This window comes from Quercus robur, chromosome 2 (genome assembly GCF_932294415.1).
Source record: "Quercus robur chromosome 2, dhQueRobu3.1, whole genome shotgun sequence".
Classification (NCBI taxonomy): Eukaryota; Viridiplantae; Streptophyta; class Magnoliopsida; order Fagales; family Fagaceae; genus Quercus; species Quercus robur.
Window position 1 is genome coordinate 73,626,877 of NC_065535.1, and position 16,648 is coordinate 73,643,524.

The 16,648-nt window shown below is 34.4% G+C and overlaps 1 protein-coding gene across 3 annotated transcripts; it reads right to left on the minus strand.

The window, feature by feature from the left end:
* Window positions 1-1,425: 1,425 nt before the first annotated feature.
* Window positions 1,426-15,085, minus strand: LOC126714960 (xyloglucan O-acetyltransferase 4-like). Of its 3 annotated transcripts, none has more exons than XM_050415378.1 (3): window positions 14,709-15,085; window positions 14,302-14,588; window positions 1,530-2,327 (listed from the first exon to the last, which is right to left on the minus strand). In XM_050415378.1, exons 1-3 carry the CDS (start codon window positions 14,953-14,955, stop codon window positions 1,545-1,547), a joined length of 1,317 nt encoding a protein of 438 aa, XP_050271335.1. In that variant the 5' UTR covers window positions 14,956-15,085; the 3' UTR covers window positions 1,530-1,544. The 3 variants fall into 3 exon arrangements, with proteins under 3 accessions (XP_050271337.1, XP_050271335.1, XP_050271336.1); XM_050415379.1 differs by lacking the exon at window positions 1,530-2,327 and adding an exon at window positions 11,782-12,784 and having other exon boundaries at window positions 14,709-15,069; XM_050415380.1 differs by lacking the exons at window positions 14,302-14,588; window positions 14,709-15,085 and adding an exon at window positions 3,237-3,556 and having other exon boundaries at window positions 1,426-2,327.
* Window positions 15,086-16,648: the final 1,563 nt, after the last annotated feature.

Here is a 16,648-nt window from a genome sequence, read left to right on the forward strand (position 1 = left end):
TCTGCCAAGCATTGAAAGAGCTTAAGTTGTCACTGATCCCTTGGAGAAGATGGCCTAAGCAGCCATCCTTGTCACCTGCTGCCAAACTTTGAACCACAGTGAGTGCATCAGTCTCTATCATGATCTGTTGCAGCCCCATCTCTTTGGCTAATAAAACTCCTTTCTCAAGGGCAATGTTTTCAATCTCTAAACTCATGTACTGACCAGATAGGGGCATACACATAGCTGCAATGGTGTCACCTCTGATGACCATGCCTATGCTGGAGGGCTTGCCATCATCTGATGTAGCTCCATCACATTGACTTTATACAACCCCAAGGGAGAAACTCTCCACTTTGTTCCCACGGTAGTTTTGCCACAGTTAAATAAATTAGATGCCTCCTTGTAGTCCTGAATAAATCTTCTAGCAAAATTCCATACTTGGTCAGGGGTTTGAATGTTGGCTTCAAAAATTGTTTGGTTCCTGCTGTACCAGAGGGACCAGGCAGTCACAAAAAAATTCTCAAGATCCTGGGAGGTGCCATCTGCCAAAATTGTCAATGCTATATCTGAAATGTCCAAATAATCTGATTTGAGGTTCACTGGACACTCCTTCCAATGTCCCAAACCTGTCTAGCTAAATCACAAAAGATAAGAGAGAGTATTATGGTTTCAACCCCCTGATCACAGATGGGGCATAAGACACTTGTATTAATTCCTCTCTTATACAATTTCGGTACAAGCTTTCCAGGAAAATATCCGAATCTTTGCTGGGATTTTTAGCTGCCACATTTTTCTGCACAATAGGGTCCTGGGATCCCCATTAGAGTTCTCTCCAGCCTCATCAGAAATCACTTTGAGAGCAACGTAATAGGCACTCTTCATAGCCTACTCACCCCTTCTATTGCCTATCCAAATAGGCACTCTTCAGGCAGATTGTAACTCAAAGAAATATTCAGAACTGTATTAGCCTCGAAGGGGAGAAACAGAGACCTGACTAAATCAGCTTTCTATCTTTTGCTCTCAGTATCTATACGCGTGCAAGACCTTAGATCCTGAACTGGTGCAAAGAGACGTAAATATCTTTTTTGGAGGAAAAAAAGATGTCCAGTATAAGCCACTAATAAGAGAGGACCTGCTTAACTTTAAGGTTAAAGAAGAAATATGAAGTTTTCAAGAAAAAGCTCTACCATGTTTTGTCCATTATTTTTAAATCCAAAAATTTAAAACACTATCCAATACAATCTGCCATACATTCAAAAAACCAAAAAGCTTTTATGTATAAACGCTATATAACAAAAGCTCTACCGTTATATATATCAGTCTTTCTTACAGTAATACTTGGACACTAATTGTGAACCTTTCATGTAGACATATGTATCAATTTGAATGAGTTTTAGGGAAACTTATAAAAATACATTTTTCATGACCATTTATCTCACTGGCATGCTTATATTTTTCGGCTCAAACAACTATTTCCCTGTATAAACAATAATGAGGACCTTATTATATGAAAGAATCTTACTATATTGCTATATTGTTCCTAACCAATTAGCCGCAACCCTTTATAAAGAACTCAACCCGGCTTCCTTTCTAAGAACTGCCATAAAAATTTCACTCCATGTATCAACCGGGCCTGGCATGCACCAATGAACACAATCCTTGGCACCGCCTTGCCATTTTTCGCCATAATGCTCTCCAGGGTGCCCATCAGGTCTCATCAGCATGGCCCTTGTAACATCTAAAACCCCAAATCTCTTCCCTTGGTTTTTCCCTGCTATTTTTCTTGCTCTTTCAATCTCTTCTATCTGAGCACTCCTCACTTTCCATTCAGAACTCTCTAAGTCTATCACATGAGTCTCATTGAAAGGTCCTGTTCTATTGCAGTAGCCTCCGGTACTCCAACCCCCATTCTCAAAGTGGGCTGGTGCAAATGTCCTTAACAAAGTTACTAGGCCACTGCAATTCTTGCAGTCATTGATGTAGTTAAACGTAGCTTGAAACGACATTTGAACAGCAAACTCAACGTTGTGACCAGTAACGTTTGGTTCATTGCAATAAATACATTCTTCTGCATTGTCACCTTCGTGTAGGTACAATACTCGGAAAAACCAATGCCCGGCTGAAACAATAGCATAGTCCAAACCTGGAAGGTGTTTAGCCCATCCATCATCAACCTTGTCTAATTGCAAGTCATAAATACCCGAAGCTGTACCATTGATCATTCTTTCCTCACCCTCTATGAGGAATTTGGTCCAAAGCACCTTAAGGGTGAAGTTACTATGAGGAAAATACCATGTCCGGAATCTGTCTTCTGAATCCTTGTAAATGTCTTCTGGAATTTCCTCCTGCAATATTAGTAAAATTACAAGCTTCAATCCAATAGATGTCTTCACAGTTCACACACAGACTAATGAATAAAATTCCTCATTCAAAACGTTTTGTTTGAGTTTGACCGGTGATCATGAAAGATGGCATGGCCCATTGGCATTGAAAACACACGGAACAATTGCTTGACAAACTGCACTCACAAAGAAATTCATGGCTCTGACCATTTGTAAAGGGGAAAAGCGAAAAAAGTTTCTCTATAAACTAATTTAAAGAGAAACCTTTCAAACTCATTTTATATTTTTTTATTGGATATAAATTTTGTAAATCTAATTGTTGGATTCATGTTTTTATTATATTTTTTTATGCTTGTAAAATTTTTAAGAAAATCAAAGATTTATAAATATGTCATTAGTGACATGTTTAAATTTAAAGTTTTCGTGGTAAAAAATTATATAGAAAAAATATGTTTATTGATCAAATAATACATAAGATCCAAATTGAACTGAATTTGAAATACATGTTAAGAACATAAATAACATATAATTTATTTGGAAAGAAATCCTATAAATTTGTCTTATATCTTTTAATTGAATGTAAATTTTGAAAATATAATTGTTGGATTACAATCTGATTGACTTTGCCGAATTATTGATTCAAATCTTACCACAAAACAAAACAAAAAACACACTCAAATGAACGCATGCAAACATTACTACTTTCCCGTGTGCGTTTGTTTCTCACCAAAAAATAAAATGAAAAAAATTATTTAAAAAAAAAAAAAAACTGTACTACTTAAATTTCTATCAAAGAGAAGAATCTTACAAGGATTTGCAACTAATTTTCTATCAAAGAGAATCTACAAAGATTTGCACCTATACTTTAATACTTTTTAGGGGAAAAAATATAAATTAGATTTGCAAACTGACCTGTGACAATAGGCATAGAAGGGATTCGATATGGTTCCTGGCAACCGAGTCACCAATAAATGCCATTGTCTTTCCTTGCACAATTTGCAGAAATGACTTGGCATCAAACCGTGGCAGTTCACATTGGTCAGGTTTCCATCTCCAATTGAGAAAATCCTTGTCCATCCTCCCTTGCTTGAAACAATTCTTTGAATTAGGGATTGTTGCACAGCTTGAATTGGTATAGAAGTATGACCCTCTTGGTTCTCGAATCCAATGACCTTTAGACAAGTCACAATTCTCTTTTTCTACAAAACCAATAACATATTTTTAACCCCAAAAAAAAGACCCACCTAAAAAAAAATAATAATAAAAAGAGAAAAATTCAAGATTATGTAAGTAAAAAAAAAAAATTATTTTGAAATTTACTCTTATGGGGTTTGTCTTGATCAAGTTGTTTTTGGACAGAATCATGGCCTTGCGTGGGTGATGATGCTTCTTGTTGTTTAAGGACAGGATCAAGGCCTTTTTTGGTCATGAGAATTAAAGGGTTTGGAGAATAGAGGAGGAAGATGCTGAAAATGATGGCTATGAACAAAGAAGATAACATGAAATGTACGGGTCTTCCCACATTGATGCATCTCTCCACTTTGCCAAACTGATTTTTTTCCTTGAAAACAGTACTAAAAGACTGCATGTTCATTCCTCCAGAAGTCAAAGAGGAAATATGTGAGAGACAGAGAGAGGGTTTTTTGTTCTTTTTTTACAAGATAGAATTTTTATTTTAACCTAATTCAAGTATATATATACACGTGTGAAACTCCCTCATAGAGTCTTGAACTCCAACTCTTGCCCCCCACACCCCAATGCTTGTGGAGTGACCACTACACCAAGAGTTGTGGTGATAAAGAGAAGGGTTTTAAATTGAAAGAATTTCCTTCGAAATCCAAAATATTATCTGACTTTGCCTCATCCATCCTATATTTCCATTTCAGGGTTTACATTATCCAGCTTGAAACCCTGTTTGTCTTATCCAATATTATATTATCTGGCTGCTTGAATTAACCCTCACAAATGCTTGTGGAGTGACCATTACACCAAGAGTGTGTGATGATTAAGAGAAGGGTTTAAATTGAAAGAATTTCCTTCGAAATCCAAAATATTATCTGAATTTGCCTCATCCATCCTATATTTCCATTTCAGGGTTTACATTATCCAGCTTGAAACCCTATTTGTCTTATCCAATATTATATTATCTGGCTGCTTGAATTAAGAGAGCACGCTAACCTATGTCCTATGGTGACTAATGATAGAAGTTCCTTTTCTACATATAAAAAATTGGGACTTCTGTTAGAGCTGAAATGAGTTTTTTCCACTGGCAGTGGTGCTTCTTGATTAAGTAATGCTAATAATGATGATGGATTCTGAATTGCCTATTGTTTGGCTCATTTGTTTCTACCTTTGTTGAGTACTAAGAATTTATTAAGAAATTCATCTATGAAAAAGATTGTCTTCCTTGTGGCATATATTACAAACTTGGAGTGTCTTTTATTTGTTTCCCATTTTGTCTTGGCTTAGTAAAGAATGAAGAATGAGATAAACCAGGTCGTACTCTTTTTTTGGGGCTGAATAAGAGACTTTTTTTGGAAGAAAGAAAGGGGAGGAACCTTCCCCATCTACCCCATATAGCCATATAGGCTTGCAAAATAAATAATAAGAGAGAAGATGAAAATGGTTCCCTTAGTTTAGAAAATGTCAAATCCAGATAGGCGCAGTGGAAAGCTTTGTTATTTTAGGTGGTATTTTATGTCATGGATATATATAAATATATATATATATATATATATAAATAAAAGGTGTTTCTTTTCTTACATGAAAAGGGCAGCAAAAGTATGACACCACTTGAGAACATGGCATGGTTTTTTACCATTTGTGTTTAACACAATAAGTAAATGGGTCAATTTCGTGTTGACATACTTAATTTGCAGTAAAATTGAAATAGGGTCTTCATTATTCATGTCGAGATTAGTTGACCTATTTTTTCACAAACTCGTTTACCTCATATAAATAAATGTATATTTTAGCCAACATAAATTAATAGAATTGTTTCTCCAAAAAACAATAATAGAATTGAAAAAAAAAAATTAATGGCTATATTAGTAAATTTTTTACTGGAATTTTAAGGAGCCACATAGCATTTTCCCAAAACAAAGAAAAAACTTACAATTCATTTTATATTTAATGGTTACGTTTTTCTAAATTTTGATGGAACTTCGTTTTGATCAAAATAATAATTTTTAGATGATATGCTTTTAGTATTGTTGAGGGCCATTTGTGAGAGTTCAGGCAGAAAGAAAAAAAGCCCAATAATAAGGACAACAAAGAATTGACAAAGTAGGCAGCAAAACCATTAGGCCCAAGCGGTAGGAATAATGGATCACAAACCCAAGAAATAAACAAGTGAGTCTTGAAGAGGCAAATGGGCTCAAAGAAGCCCGGAAAAAAAGAAATAGCATCCCATGGGCAGTGTATAAGGTAGAAAAGCAAGAAAGGGCCATCGTAGGCCTAGTGTAATGTAAACTAAGAAAGTAAAGGGTTTATGGCAAGCCCATAAACTCCCAAAAATGAGAATAAGGTTATTGGGTCAGGGAAGCCCAATGAAGTTAGTAAAAAACCCATGGAAGTGTGGAATTAGCAAATGGGCCGAGAAAGTCCAAAAAAAGCAAACGGGCCGTGGATGCCCAAAGAAAAGCCCAAAGGGACATAGGAGCCTATAAGTAAAAGCAAAACAGTGGTTTCACGCCACTGAGAGAAGGAATAAATGGCTGGCCCAAAAGAGGCCCAGCAGGATTAAGTTATTACGGCAGGAATAACAGTACAACATTGCAAGAAATAAAAAAAACCAAGGAGCGGGCCAAAGAAATGTAAGGCCCATCATCAAACAAAGTCCAGCTCTTGAATGGAGCGGGAAAAACAAAGAAAAACTCACATAAGAGGTCAAAAAACACAGACGGCGAGCCTCCAGATCACGGCAAACGCATGAGCAGTAGGCAGACTTTTGGACATATCTGAAAGGAAAGCACGCGCAAGGCCCAAGCACCACTAGCCTGTACCCAACCAATATGGGACGTGGTGGGGTCATGGGCTAGAGGTAAGAGGTAAAGGGGGTATGGTTTGGTGGTGGAGAGAAGGGAAAAGACCTATTTTGAGGTTCCTGCCCAAGCCCTTTTGGGGGTTACGTCCTGCTGGGATGACAAACCACCTAAAAGAGGTAAGGTTGAGGGAGGAACCGCTAGGTGCATGCCTTGAGAGTAGAGAGAGAGAGCATTTATGCCGTGGCAGGTAAGAGTGCTACGGTGGATTGACAAATGAAACAAACCTGTTTTTGTCTGGCAAGGGTGAGTGGCACACAGACAAACCCTTTGGTGGTCGGTAAGTACGCCTAAACCAGATAAAGGCGATTAAGGGGCAAAGTGGTAAAAAACTGGTCACAGTAGACACTATAAAAGGACCCTTGCCGTGCCCTAAAAGGAGGATCGAAAAACAAAGGGTATTCACGGAGTAAAAAGAAAACAAGAGAAAGAAAAGAAAAATAGAGGAGAGAAAATTGAGGAAAAAAGAGAGATAATGCAATGGGCATGCACCAGTAGGTCAATTTCCCTCTCTCCCCCTTCAAATCCTGCTCTCTTCCAAAACACAACAAGGATTCCTCTTGGGCATTAACCATTCAGGTCCGACTCCCTCAAAGTCATTAATCCCCACGGCAGGATCTTTTCCTGGGAGATTATTTGCATTGAGAGGAGGCGTTCTCCCCTCTTTGGTTTTGCTTCTGCGGACCAAATTTAAAACTTGATTTTATACCCATTCTTGATTAATTCATATTACTTTCTTTCTCCTTTACTTTCTTAATAAACGACATTATCACGACTGTAATCATCTTTTTTAAGTAGGGATTACTTGGCCATTTTTTATTAAACAATCAGAGTACTCTGTTTTATTATTATTATATCTGTCTACCGTAACTCATCTGAAACAATTCTGCTTGCCGTAAGCATACTCCTGACAGACGAGGCATAGTTTATACATAAGCCGGCCCAAGCTGAGTTACAGTTGGACCGGCCTCAACTCCCTTACTTAGAAACATTCGGGCCCATTACCGCAGGAGGTAGCCCAGCCCAACGCAATACACAAAAAAGGCCCCCACAAGTACTTTAATTAATGTTATTTTTAAATTAAATTTTTATGGAATTTATTTGTTTATAATTATTACAATTTATGTGCTTGCAAAATATACATATATGTTAATCTTTGGTCATAAAGTTATTTAACAAATTGAAATGGGTGAGTTGTAAATGAGCCAAGCCATTTATAAATAGTTTGGGCTCGATTTGAGAAAAAGTTTGCTCATATTCATTTATTTAGCAAACAAGCTAAGTATAAATATCCAATTTTAGGGTCTGTTTGGATAGAACTTATTTTGTTGAAACTGAAAACTGAAAACTGAAAACACTGTAGCAAAATAATTTTTAAATGTGTAAATAGTGCTGTGGGACCCATTTTTAATGAAAAAATTGATAAAAAATAAAATTTGTGGGTCCATGAACAGTGCACCGATGCACTGTTCACGCAAGACTGTTCAAAAGTTGCGGTTACTGTTCATGTATAGTACATGAACAGTAATCGCGTTGGGGTAAAACACATGCTCAAAAAAAAAAAAAAAAAAAAAGGCAAAACGCAACAAACAAAACGCCATATCCAAACTCCCTCTTAGGCTCAAATATTCAACAAGCCAAGATCGAATAATATAATGTATTTGTGAATAAGCTTGTGAGTATGAGACTTAATTAAAATATATAATGTTAATTGTTTATGTGGGAGGACTTTCGTCTTGACCCCCAATCAGGTATTGTTCGCATTGAGATGGGCAAGGATCGACCTACGTCCCACTTGCACGAATTTGCTCAATCCCACATCGGTGAAAGACACCTCCCACTCATGCCTTATAAGCCTTTGGCCTAAGGATGAGTGTACCACTACTACACATGCGAAGTAGTGCAAGTCTCAAAAACTGCTACCTCATGCTATGGTAGTGCATTCCTACGATGGAGGAAGGTGGGGGTTTCCCCTTAAACCTCTCCCATTAGACTTGTAAATCCTTTGCTCTTTTTCCTTCTCTCTTCCAGTTCCCTCCCTCTACTTTACTTGACAGGGGTGGAGAATACCACTCTATCAATAACAAGAAAAAAGTAGCAATTCAATTTCAAATGGTTTGAGCTTGGAAGTAAATTGCTATCTATCGATAGGTGAGAACAGACTGCTATTGGTGGCTTTGCCTATCTATTCTATTATGACTGGCTTGGAGACATCAAAGGGAGACCATTATCTCTATCCGGGTACGATCATAGCTTCATTCATTCATTGAACCTTTGGGATAACCATATATTTGATTGTGTACGCTTGTAAAAAAGTTACTAAGATATCAAATTAGTATTTGTAGTTTATTAATAATACAAACATATAGTTTATTTCATAGTAAAACGTATATATAATTTTAAGAATACAAGGTTAATCATTTTTATAAGTTCATAAACATAAATCACTATATATGTAACTCAAATTATATAATTACAACTATAATTATTCATTACTAATTACCAGCTTGTATAATTCTTACATTTATAATTTAAATATTATTAATAATCATTCTTTTTTTTTTTTAACTCCTTAAAAAGTCTTGTAAGAATATTATTCGGTAAAAAATGTAAATTGTCCTTTTTTATTTTTTATTTTTTATGTTTATTAATTCTAGACTTTTTGGTTTTTGTACGCAATAATTCACTTGAGTAAATATTTATGATATGGTCCCATATTTGACTTTAAAATTAAGAAATAAAATTCTTTTCAAAAATAAATAATTTAAGACACATAACGTAAAATTAGACTTCAATTGTAAAATCTAATTGGAATTTCTCTAAATTTTGCCTAAATATTTATACGTGCACACACACACACACATGTATGTATGTATGTATATATATTAGCATAAATTTGTGAAAGGATAAAAAAATTTACTTATGATATCTACTTTGTGTGTGTTTGAGATTAGATTATAATCCATCTTTTAGTCTCTTTCTTTCCCTACTATTGGCGAGTCCCATGCAAGTCCTCAATAAAAGAGTTTTTTATTAGTTGTTTTTTATTGGTTGTTTTGATAGCTTATTTTATGCAGATCGCACTATGTTTTTGGTTAAAAAGTTAATACAATTAACTAAATGCGAGCCTTACACTATGGTTTTTCTCAAAATGGTAAATACTTTTTGCTTATTACATTTTTCATTCTTGTTATTACTATTTTTTAAAAACTTTTCGGCAAAAAGCTAAATTAACTGTTCCCAAATATATATTATACATAGGAAGTTAATAAGTTAATTAACTAGCTTGTAAACTAGTTCGAGCTTGTTTGACAATGAAATTAACCAAATTTGAACATGTAATTTAGTTAATTTATTAAAAATTCTTAAGTTTGGCTTTTATTCAAAACAAAATTATAATTAAAAACTTGAATTTTTAAAACTCAACTTGGTCCAACTTATTTACAACCTTAAAAATGGGTTGCGTATGTGTTAACTTAACAACACCTATTTGTTTAAGCAGTGCTATGTGGATCTTGCTAAGGTTGAGGGTTTCATGGCATTACAAAATAGGTCAAGTTTAAATTGATCCATATATTCGAATTTCCTTATCTCGACGCACATGACACGGCACAATTGCGATCTTAGTACCAAAATGAAAGGACGTTAGAAAAGACCAGTACCGTCAATCCAAAGAGGATGCATGGGCTAACTTTGTCAGGTTTGTATATCGGTTTTGAATGGCCATTTCTGGAAACAACCCAACAACTTCAGTGGGCTTGGTTCTTTGTGTAAACTTGAAGGAACGTGACTTCTTAGTACGCATATACAACCTTAAGAGCATTCTTATCAAACCTTTTATATGCTAAAAGATGCTTTTTTTTTAGCATTTTTGACCCAAAAGCTTGCTCCATCAAGGGCTTTAAATGCTATCATTTTTGGCGTTGATGAACAATGCAATCTCATATTTGAGACTGCACTGTTCACCGATTGTAAAATTTATATTATTTTTTTATTCAATTGGGGCCCACTTTCTTTTCTTTGTCTTTCTCATTTCCGTTTCTTCCCTGTCTCACCATTTCTCTTCTCTCTCTCTCTCCCTCTGCTCTGCCTCCAAACCCATGGTTGACAGTCAATGACCGTCCAAACACAAACCCATGGCTGATTTGTGACTGACCCCAAATCAACCACCAACCATCATCGCAACAGCCCCATGGCCACTCATGTGATTTGAAGCCACCCACGACAATCCACGGTGATCTAAATCCACCCATGGCCACCCACAGCAATCTAAACCCCACCCACGGCGAGCCACGACCACCACCATCCAACGGCAATCTGAATCCCACGACAATCTGAGAGAGAGGAGAAGCTTTCACTATGAGAGGAAGAGAGGAGAGAGCATGATGGGTTTGCTAGTGGGTTTGCTTGTGGCAGCGATGGTGGAGGTTTTGTTTTGTTTTTTTTTGTTTTGTTTTTTTTTTTTTTTTTTTTTTTTTTTTTTTTTTTTTTTTTTTTTTTTTTTCAGCTGTGGTTGGTTGTGGTGAGTGGATGTGGAGGTTTCTTTTTGTTGTGATTTTTTTTTTCTTTTTTTGTTAGTGGTGGTTAGGGTATGGGTGGTGGGTTTTTGGTGGGTGGTTGGTAGTGTGGTGTCGGCGGTGCTGTGAGAAAGAGAGAGACAAACGAGAGAGAGGAAAAATAAAAATAAAAAATTTGAAAAATAATAAAGAAACATCATTTAAATGAAATGGTAAAAAAAAATATAAGTTTTGATATAGATTGTATTGTAAAATGGTGTGTTATATGTTATAAAATTAAGTTTTAAGACGATAAATGCTATATTTTTTGACATGTTTGATAAGATTACTCTAAATAACGACCTACCTATAATTGTTTTTGTTTTGCATTGGGATCTGCAAAAGCTAAATTGCCCACATTAACAGCCGGGTTGACTGTCGAGAGGTAAGGATTGTCACGTTGTGTCTAACATGGTAATGTTCATGTTAATCCTGTTGCTAACTATAGTTCTCACCTACTATGTGAACCTCTTATTTTAAGGCTTCCGTATAGAAAATTCCATATTATAATGCTAGTAAAAAGTCAGTCTAGTAAAACACACTAATTTGCTTTGTGATTCTCTATGCAACTGTGCTGCAAACTGATTCATAATGAATATAACCTTGTACTAAACGCGTGCAAGAGAATAGAAGAGCTGCTCAACTTTTAAGGTTAAAGTTGAAATTTGAAGTTTTCAAGAAAAAGCTCTATAATGTTTTGTCCACCATTTTTAAATTCAAAATTTTAAAACACTATCTAAGATAATCTGCCATACACTCAAAACACCAAAAAGCTTTTATATTTAAATTCTATATCACAAATGCTCTACTATTATATATATATATATATATATATATCGGTCTTTCTTACGGTAATACTTGGACACTAATTGTGAATCTTTCATGCAGACATATGTGTATCAATCTGATTGAGTTTTTGGGAAACCTATAAAAATACAATTTTCATGACCATTTATCTCATTGGCATGCTCATATTTTCAGCTCAAACAACTATGCGCCTGTATAAACAATAATGAGGACCTTATTATATGAAAGAATGTATACTATACTGCTATGTTGTTCCTAACTAATTAGCCGCAACCCTTTATAAAGAACTCAACCCTGCTTCCTTTCTAAGAACTGCCATAAAAATTTCACTCCATGTATCAACCGGGCCGGGCAGACACCAATGAACACAATCATTGTAACCACTTTTCCATTTGTTGCCCCAATGCTCTCCAGGGTGCCCATCAGGTCTCATCAGCATAGCCCTTGTAACATCTACAACCTCAAATCTCTTCCCTTGGTTTCCCCCAAATTTTCTTGCTCTTTTGATCTCTTTTACCTGAGCATTCCTCATTTGCCATTCAGAACTCGTTAAGTCTATCTCAGTCTCATTGAAAGGTCCTGTTCTGTTGCAGTACCCTCTGGTATTCCAAGCCCCATTCTCAAAGTGTGCTGGTGTAAATGTTCTTAACAAAGTCACTAGGCCACTGCAATTCTTGCAGCCATTGATATAATTAAAAGTAGCTCGAAACGACATTTGAAGAGCGAAGTCAACATTGCGATTAGTGACATTTGGTTCATTGCAATAAACACATCCTACTACATTGTCACCTTCATGTAGGTACATTACTCGGAAGAACCAATGCCCGGCTGAAACAATAGCATAGTCCACACCTGGAAGGTGTTTAGCCCATCCATCATCGACCTTGTCAAGTTGCAAGTCAAAAATACTGGACCCTGTACCATTGATCATTCTTTCCTCACCTGCTATGAGGAATTTGGTCCAAAGCACCTTAAGGGTGAAGTTACTACGACGAAAGTACCATGTCCGGAATCTGTCTTCTGAATCCTTGTAAATGTCTTCTGGAATTTCCTCCTGCAATATTAGTAAAATTACAAGCTTCAATAGCTGTCTTCACACACAGACTAATGAATTTGCATTAAAATTCCTCATTCAAAACGTTGTGTTTGGGTTTGACTGGTGACCACATAAAATTAGATGGCCCATTGGCATTGAAAACACAAGGAACTATTGCGTGACAAACCGCACTTACAAAGAAATTCATGACTCTGACTATTTGTAAAGGGGCATATGCAATCATAATTATTAATTCTATGATACGCCTAGCAATGTAGTCATGGTATTAAAGCTAATTACTGCCATTAATTTCTATGGGGTTGACCATAAAGGTAAGCCTGTCCAAATTCCACCCCTACCCAAAGGTTTATTGTTTTTGTTTTTGATAAGACCCTACTCAAAGTTAGTGTCAAATATCAATTATCAATCTAATTGACTTTGCCTAATCGTTGGTACTTCAAATCCTACACAATACAAAACAAAACAAAAAAACCAAAAAAGCAAAACACTTTTCCTAATCATTATTATGATATAATGTGATAGATCATAGATGTACTTGTACAACCCACATGTTCTTGCCTTGTTAATCGATTTGAAATCGCTGTTAATGCTCTACAGGAAACCAATTTTCAGTGCTCCTATCTTGGTGTTAATCGATTTGGTTAAGATTTTCTACTAGAGAATAAACAATAATGCAATTTTCTCACTAAATATAACCTCAATTTTTAACAGCATTTCATTCAAATCCATTAGGTCAGATTTGATAGGAAATGCTAAAGATAGTAAGATACTACAAGTTTTACTGCATGAAACTTATAAACTGATGTGGTAATGAATATGATTGGTGGGTTTTAACTTTCAACCCCTTCATTACTGAATTTTTGAATTATCTAATAATTTGTGACAAATCAGTTTGTAAGCTTAATGTAATAAAATTTGTAGTATCTATAGCACTACTTAATTTTATAACCATGGCTAGTAATAACAAGTCGTATTACTAATTGTGCTTATTTGTTAGAATCGGATAAAAACACAAATAAATAAGGCTCTAAAAAGCTATATATAAGCTAAACAAACACTTAATTAACTGGTTCTAATTCATATACTATTCTTAGTCATATACTACTATTCTAATTAAACATTGAAAATTCAAACTTTTAAATTTTTATTTTTTTTGGAGAAGACAAAATTCAAACTAAATCTGTTGCCACCATGAGATTTGAAATTATCACAACTTTTCCTTGTGTAGGCAAAGTGCACAAGGTAAGGCCAAATCCCCCGTTATCATCAACTATTATTCTTTCCTTCAGCTTCAGTGCCGTAATTTACTGACTGAAAAATACTAGGCATATAAGGAAGGAATAAATAAAAGCACTATTCTTTCCTTGTAAGCATAGTATTTTAATTAGTAAAGTACAACACTAAAAAAGCAAAAACACTCTCTAATTAGCGCATGGAAACAATACTACTAAAAATTTCTGTATCTACAAAGATTTGCACGTAAAAAAAATAAAAAATAAAAATTCCAAACTGACCTGTGACAATAGGCATAGAAGGGATTCCATATGGTTCCTAGCAACAGAGTCACCAATAAATGCCATTGTCTTTCCTTGCACAATTTGCAGAAATGTCTTGGCATTAAACGGTGGCAGGTCACATTGGTCTGGTTTCCATCTCCAATTGAGAAAATCCATGTCCATCCTCCCTTGCTTGAAACAATTCTTTGATTCTGGGATTGTTGCACAGCTTGAATTGGTATAGAAGAATGACCCTCTTGATTCTCGAACCCAATGACCTTTAGACAAGTCACAGCTCTCTCTTTCTACAAAACCAATAACATATTTTTAACCCAAACACAACACCCCCCTTAGAAAAAAAAAAAGGAAAAATTCATGATTATGTAAGGAAAAACAAACAAAAAAAAGGTTGTTTTGAAATTTACTCTGATGGGATTTGTGGCCTTGCATGGGTGATGATGCTTGTTGTTCAAGGCCTTGTTTGGACATGAGATATACAGGGTTTGGAGAATAGAGGAGGAAGATGCTGAAAATAGTGGCTATGAACAAAGTTGATAAGATGAAACGTACGGGTCTCCTCCCCATGTTGATGCATCTCTCCACTTTGCCAAACTGAATTTTCTCTCTGAAAACAGTACTAGAAGACTTCATGTTCATTCCTGTACAAGTCATGAGATAGGAAATGAGAGAAAAGAGAGACAGACACAAAGGGTTTTAAAGTGAAATAATTTCCCACGAAAACCAAAATAAAGAGAATCTCTAACTTCCTCCATTAAAGAAAAAAAATTTAGATTGTGCTGGCCTTGTCTTTTAAGTCCTTTTCCTCTTCCTCTTTAATTTTATTTTATTTTTATAAAAAGTGGATTTGTTTTTATTTTTTAGGACAAAAAATAAGTGTGTGATATGGTCAGGTGCTTTTGTGTAAAGTAATATTAGCCGTGTGATATAGACACGTTGCACTTGTTGTGTTGACGGAGTGCATGTGAACCTTGTGGTCGTGCCTTTACTGATTACCCTGATTTATCGGCGTAATTCTTTCGGGTTTTGGAAAATATTTTCCACTTTGTGAATATTTTGGGTGGTCTTTACATGCTTTCCACAAATCAAACTTTCCCACTTACCCATGACAATGGAGGGCCAACCTTGTCTCTCTACATGGGAAGTCCAAAAGGGTTCTAAATTCTAATCCTATATAGCTCTATCTCACATACCACATCCTTAATCAATGGCTAAGGGCTTAGAATATTCCTTTTAAAAGAGAGATCATAGGATATTTGATTAGAATGTGAACATCAAATCAAAATCATTTAATTTGATTAAGATCTTCTAGAATACTTTTTTTTAAAATTCTATTATGAAATTCTATTCATTTAAGGGTCCTGTAAATATGAGTTCTTAGGACATTTGCTAAATATTTATTTTAGCTTTTAAGCTAAAATAAATATTAAAAAAATGTTTTAAATTTTTTTTAATAGCACTTTGCTAATTTTTTAATAGCACTTTTATGATAAATATAAAAAAACTATTAAAAAGTTGGTTACTTTTTTCTTATCTTAAAAACTTTCTAAAAATAGTTCCTAAACAAACTAATGTGGGCATTAGTTAACATTTTCCTTTATTTAAATAGATAGATTAAATCTTAACCTATCAGTAATAATTTAAATAATATATATATATATATATATAATTGAAAACATTTGACCTTTTTTTTTTAAGAGAAAAGATTTGACTTTTGATTGATCTCATAATATTGTGCCATATAAGATTTTAAGATCTCACAAATTTACAAGTTATTATTTTAAGACATATTTTTAAAAATATTATATTATATATATAAACCTTCTCTTTTAGAATCTTAGCACATTAAATTTTCTTTCAATTGTAAAATTATAGTGAATATATTTTTTTTAGGAAAAAGTTTGACTACAACTCTCTCTAAAAAATTAACATGACTATATATTTTGTAAATTTATTTGTTGAATTGCATGTTTTTATATTCTTAACTTTCATGTCATGCCAATCGGATGTCCATAAACATATTTTTTATACATTATTTTAGACTATAAAGAAATGAAATTTAAATATTTAATTGATGATATAGTTATAATTCTTTTAATATTTTGAAATTTTACAAGAATGAAATATATCAAAACAAGATATAATCCAATTATGGATTTATCAAAATTCACATTCAATAAAAAAATATTAAGTAAAGTTATAGCAATTAATTACAACTAAATTTGTAACTATATTTTGTTATTTTTTTAAATGAAAAATATATATAATTTCATATGATAATTATAATTATAATAAATAATTTACTAATTACCATAATTATCAAATTTCAACTTTAGACCAAAAAAAA

Bases quoted from the DNA above. Each gene is read 5' to 3' on its own strand.
- LOC126714960 (XM_050415378.1), bottom strand. From the start codon at position 14,955: ATGACTTGTACAGGAATGAACATGAAGTCTTCTAGTACTGTTTTCAGA. The intron at 14,589-14,708 runs GTAAATTTCAAA...TTGGTTTTGTAG, and splicing joins AGGCCACAAATCCCATCAGA to AAAGAGAGAGCTGTGACTTG. The intron at 2,328-14,301 runs GTCAGTTTGGAA...CTAATATTGCAG, and splicing joins TTCTATGCCTATTGTCACAG to GAGGAAATTCCAGAAGACAT.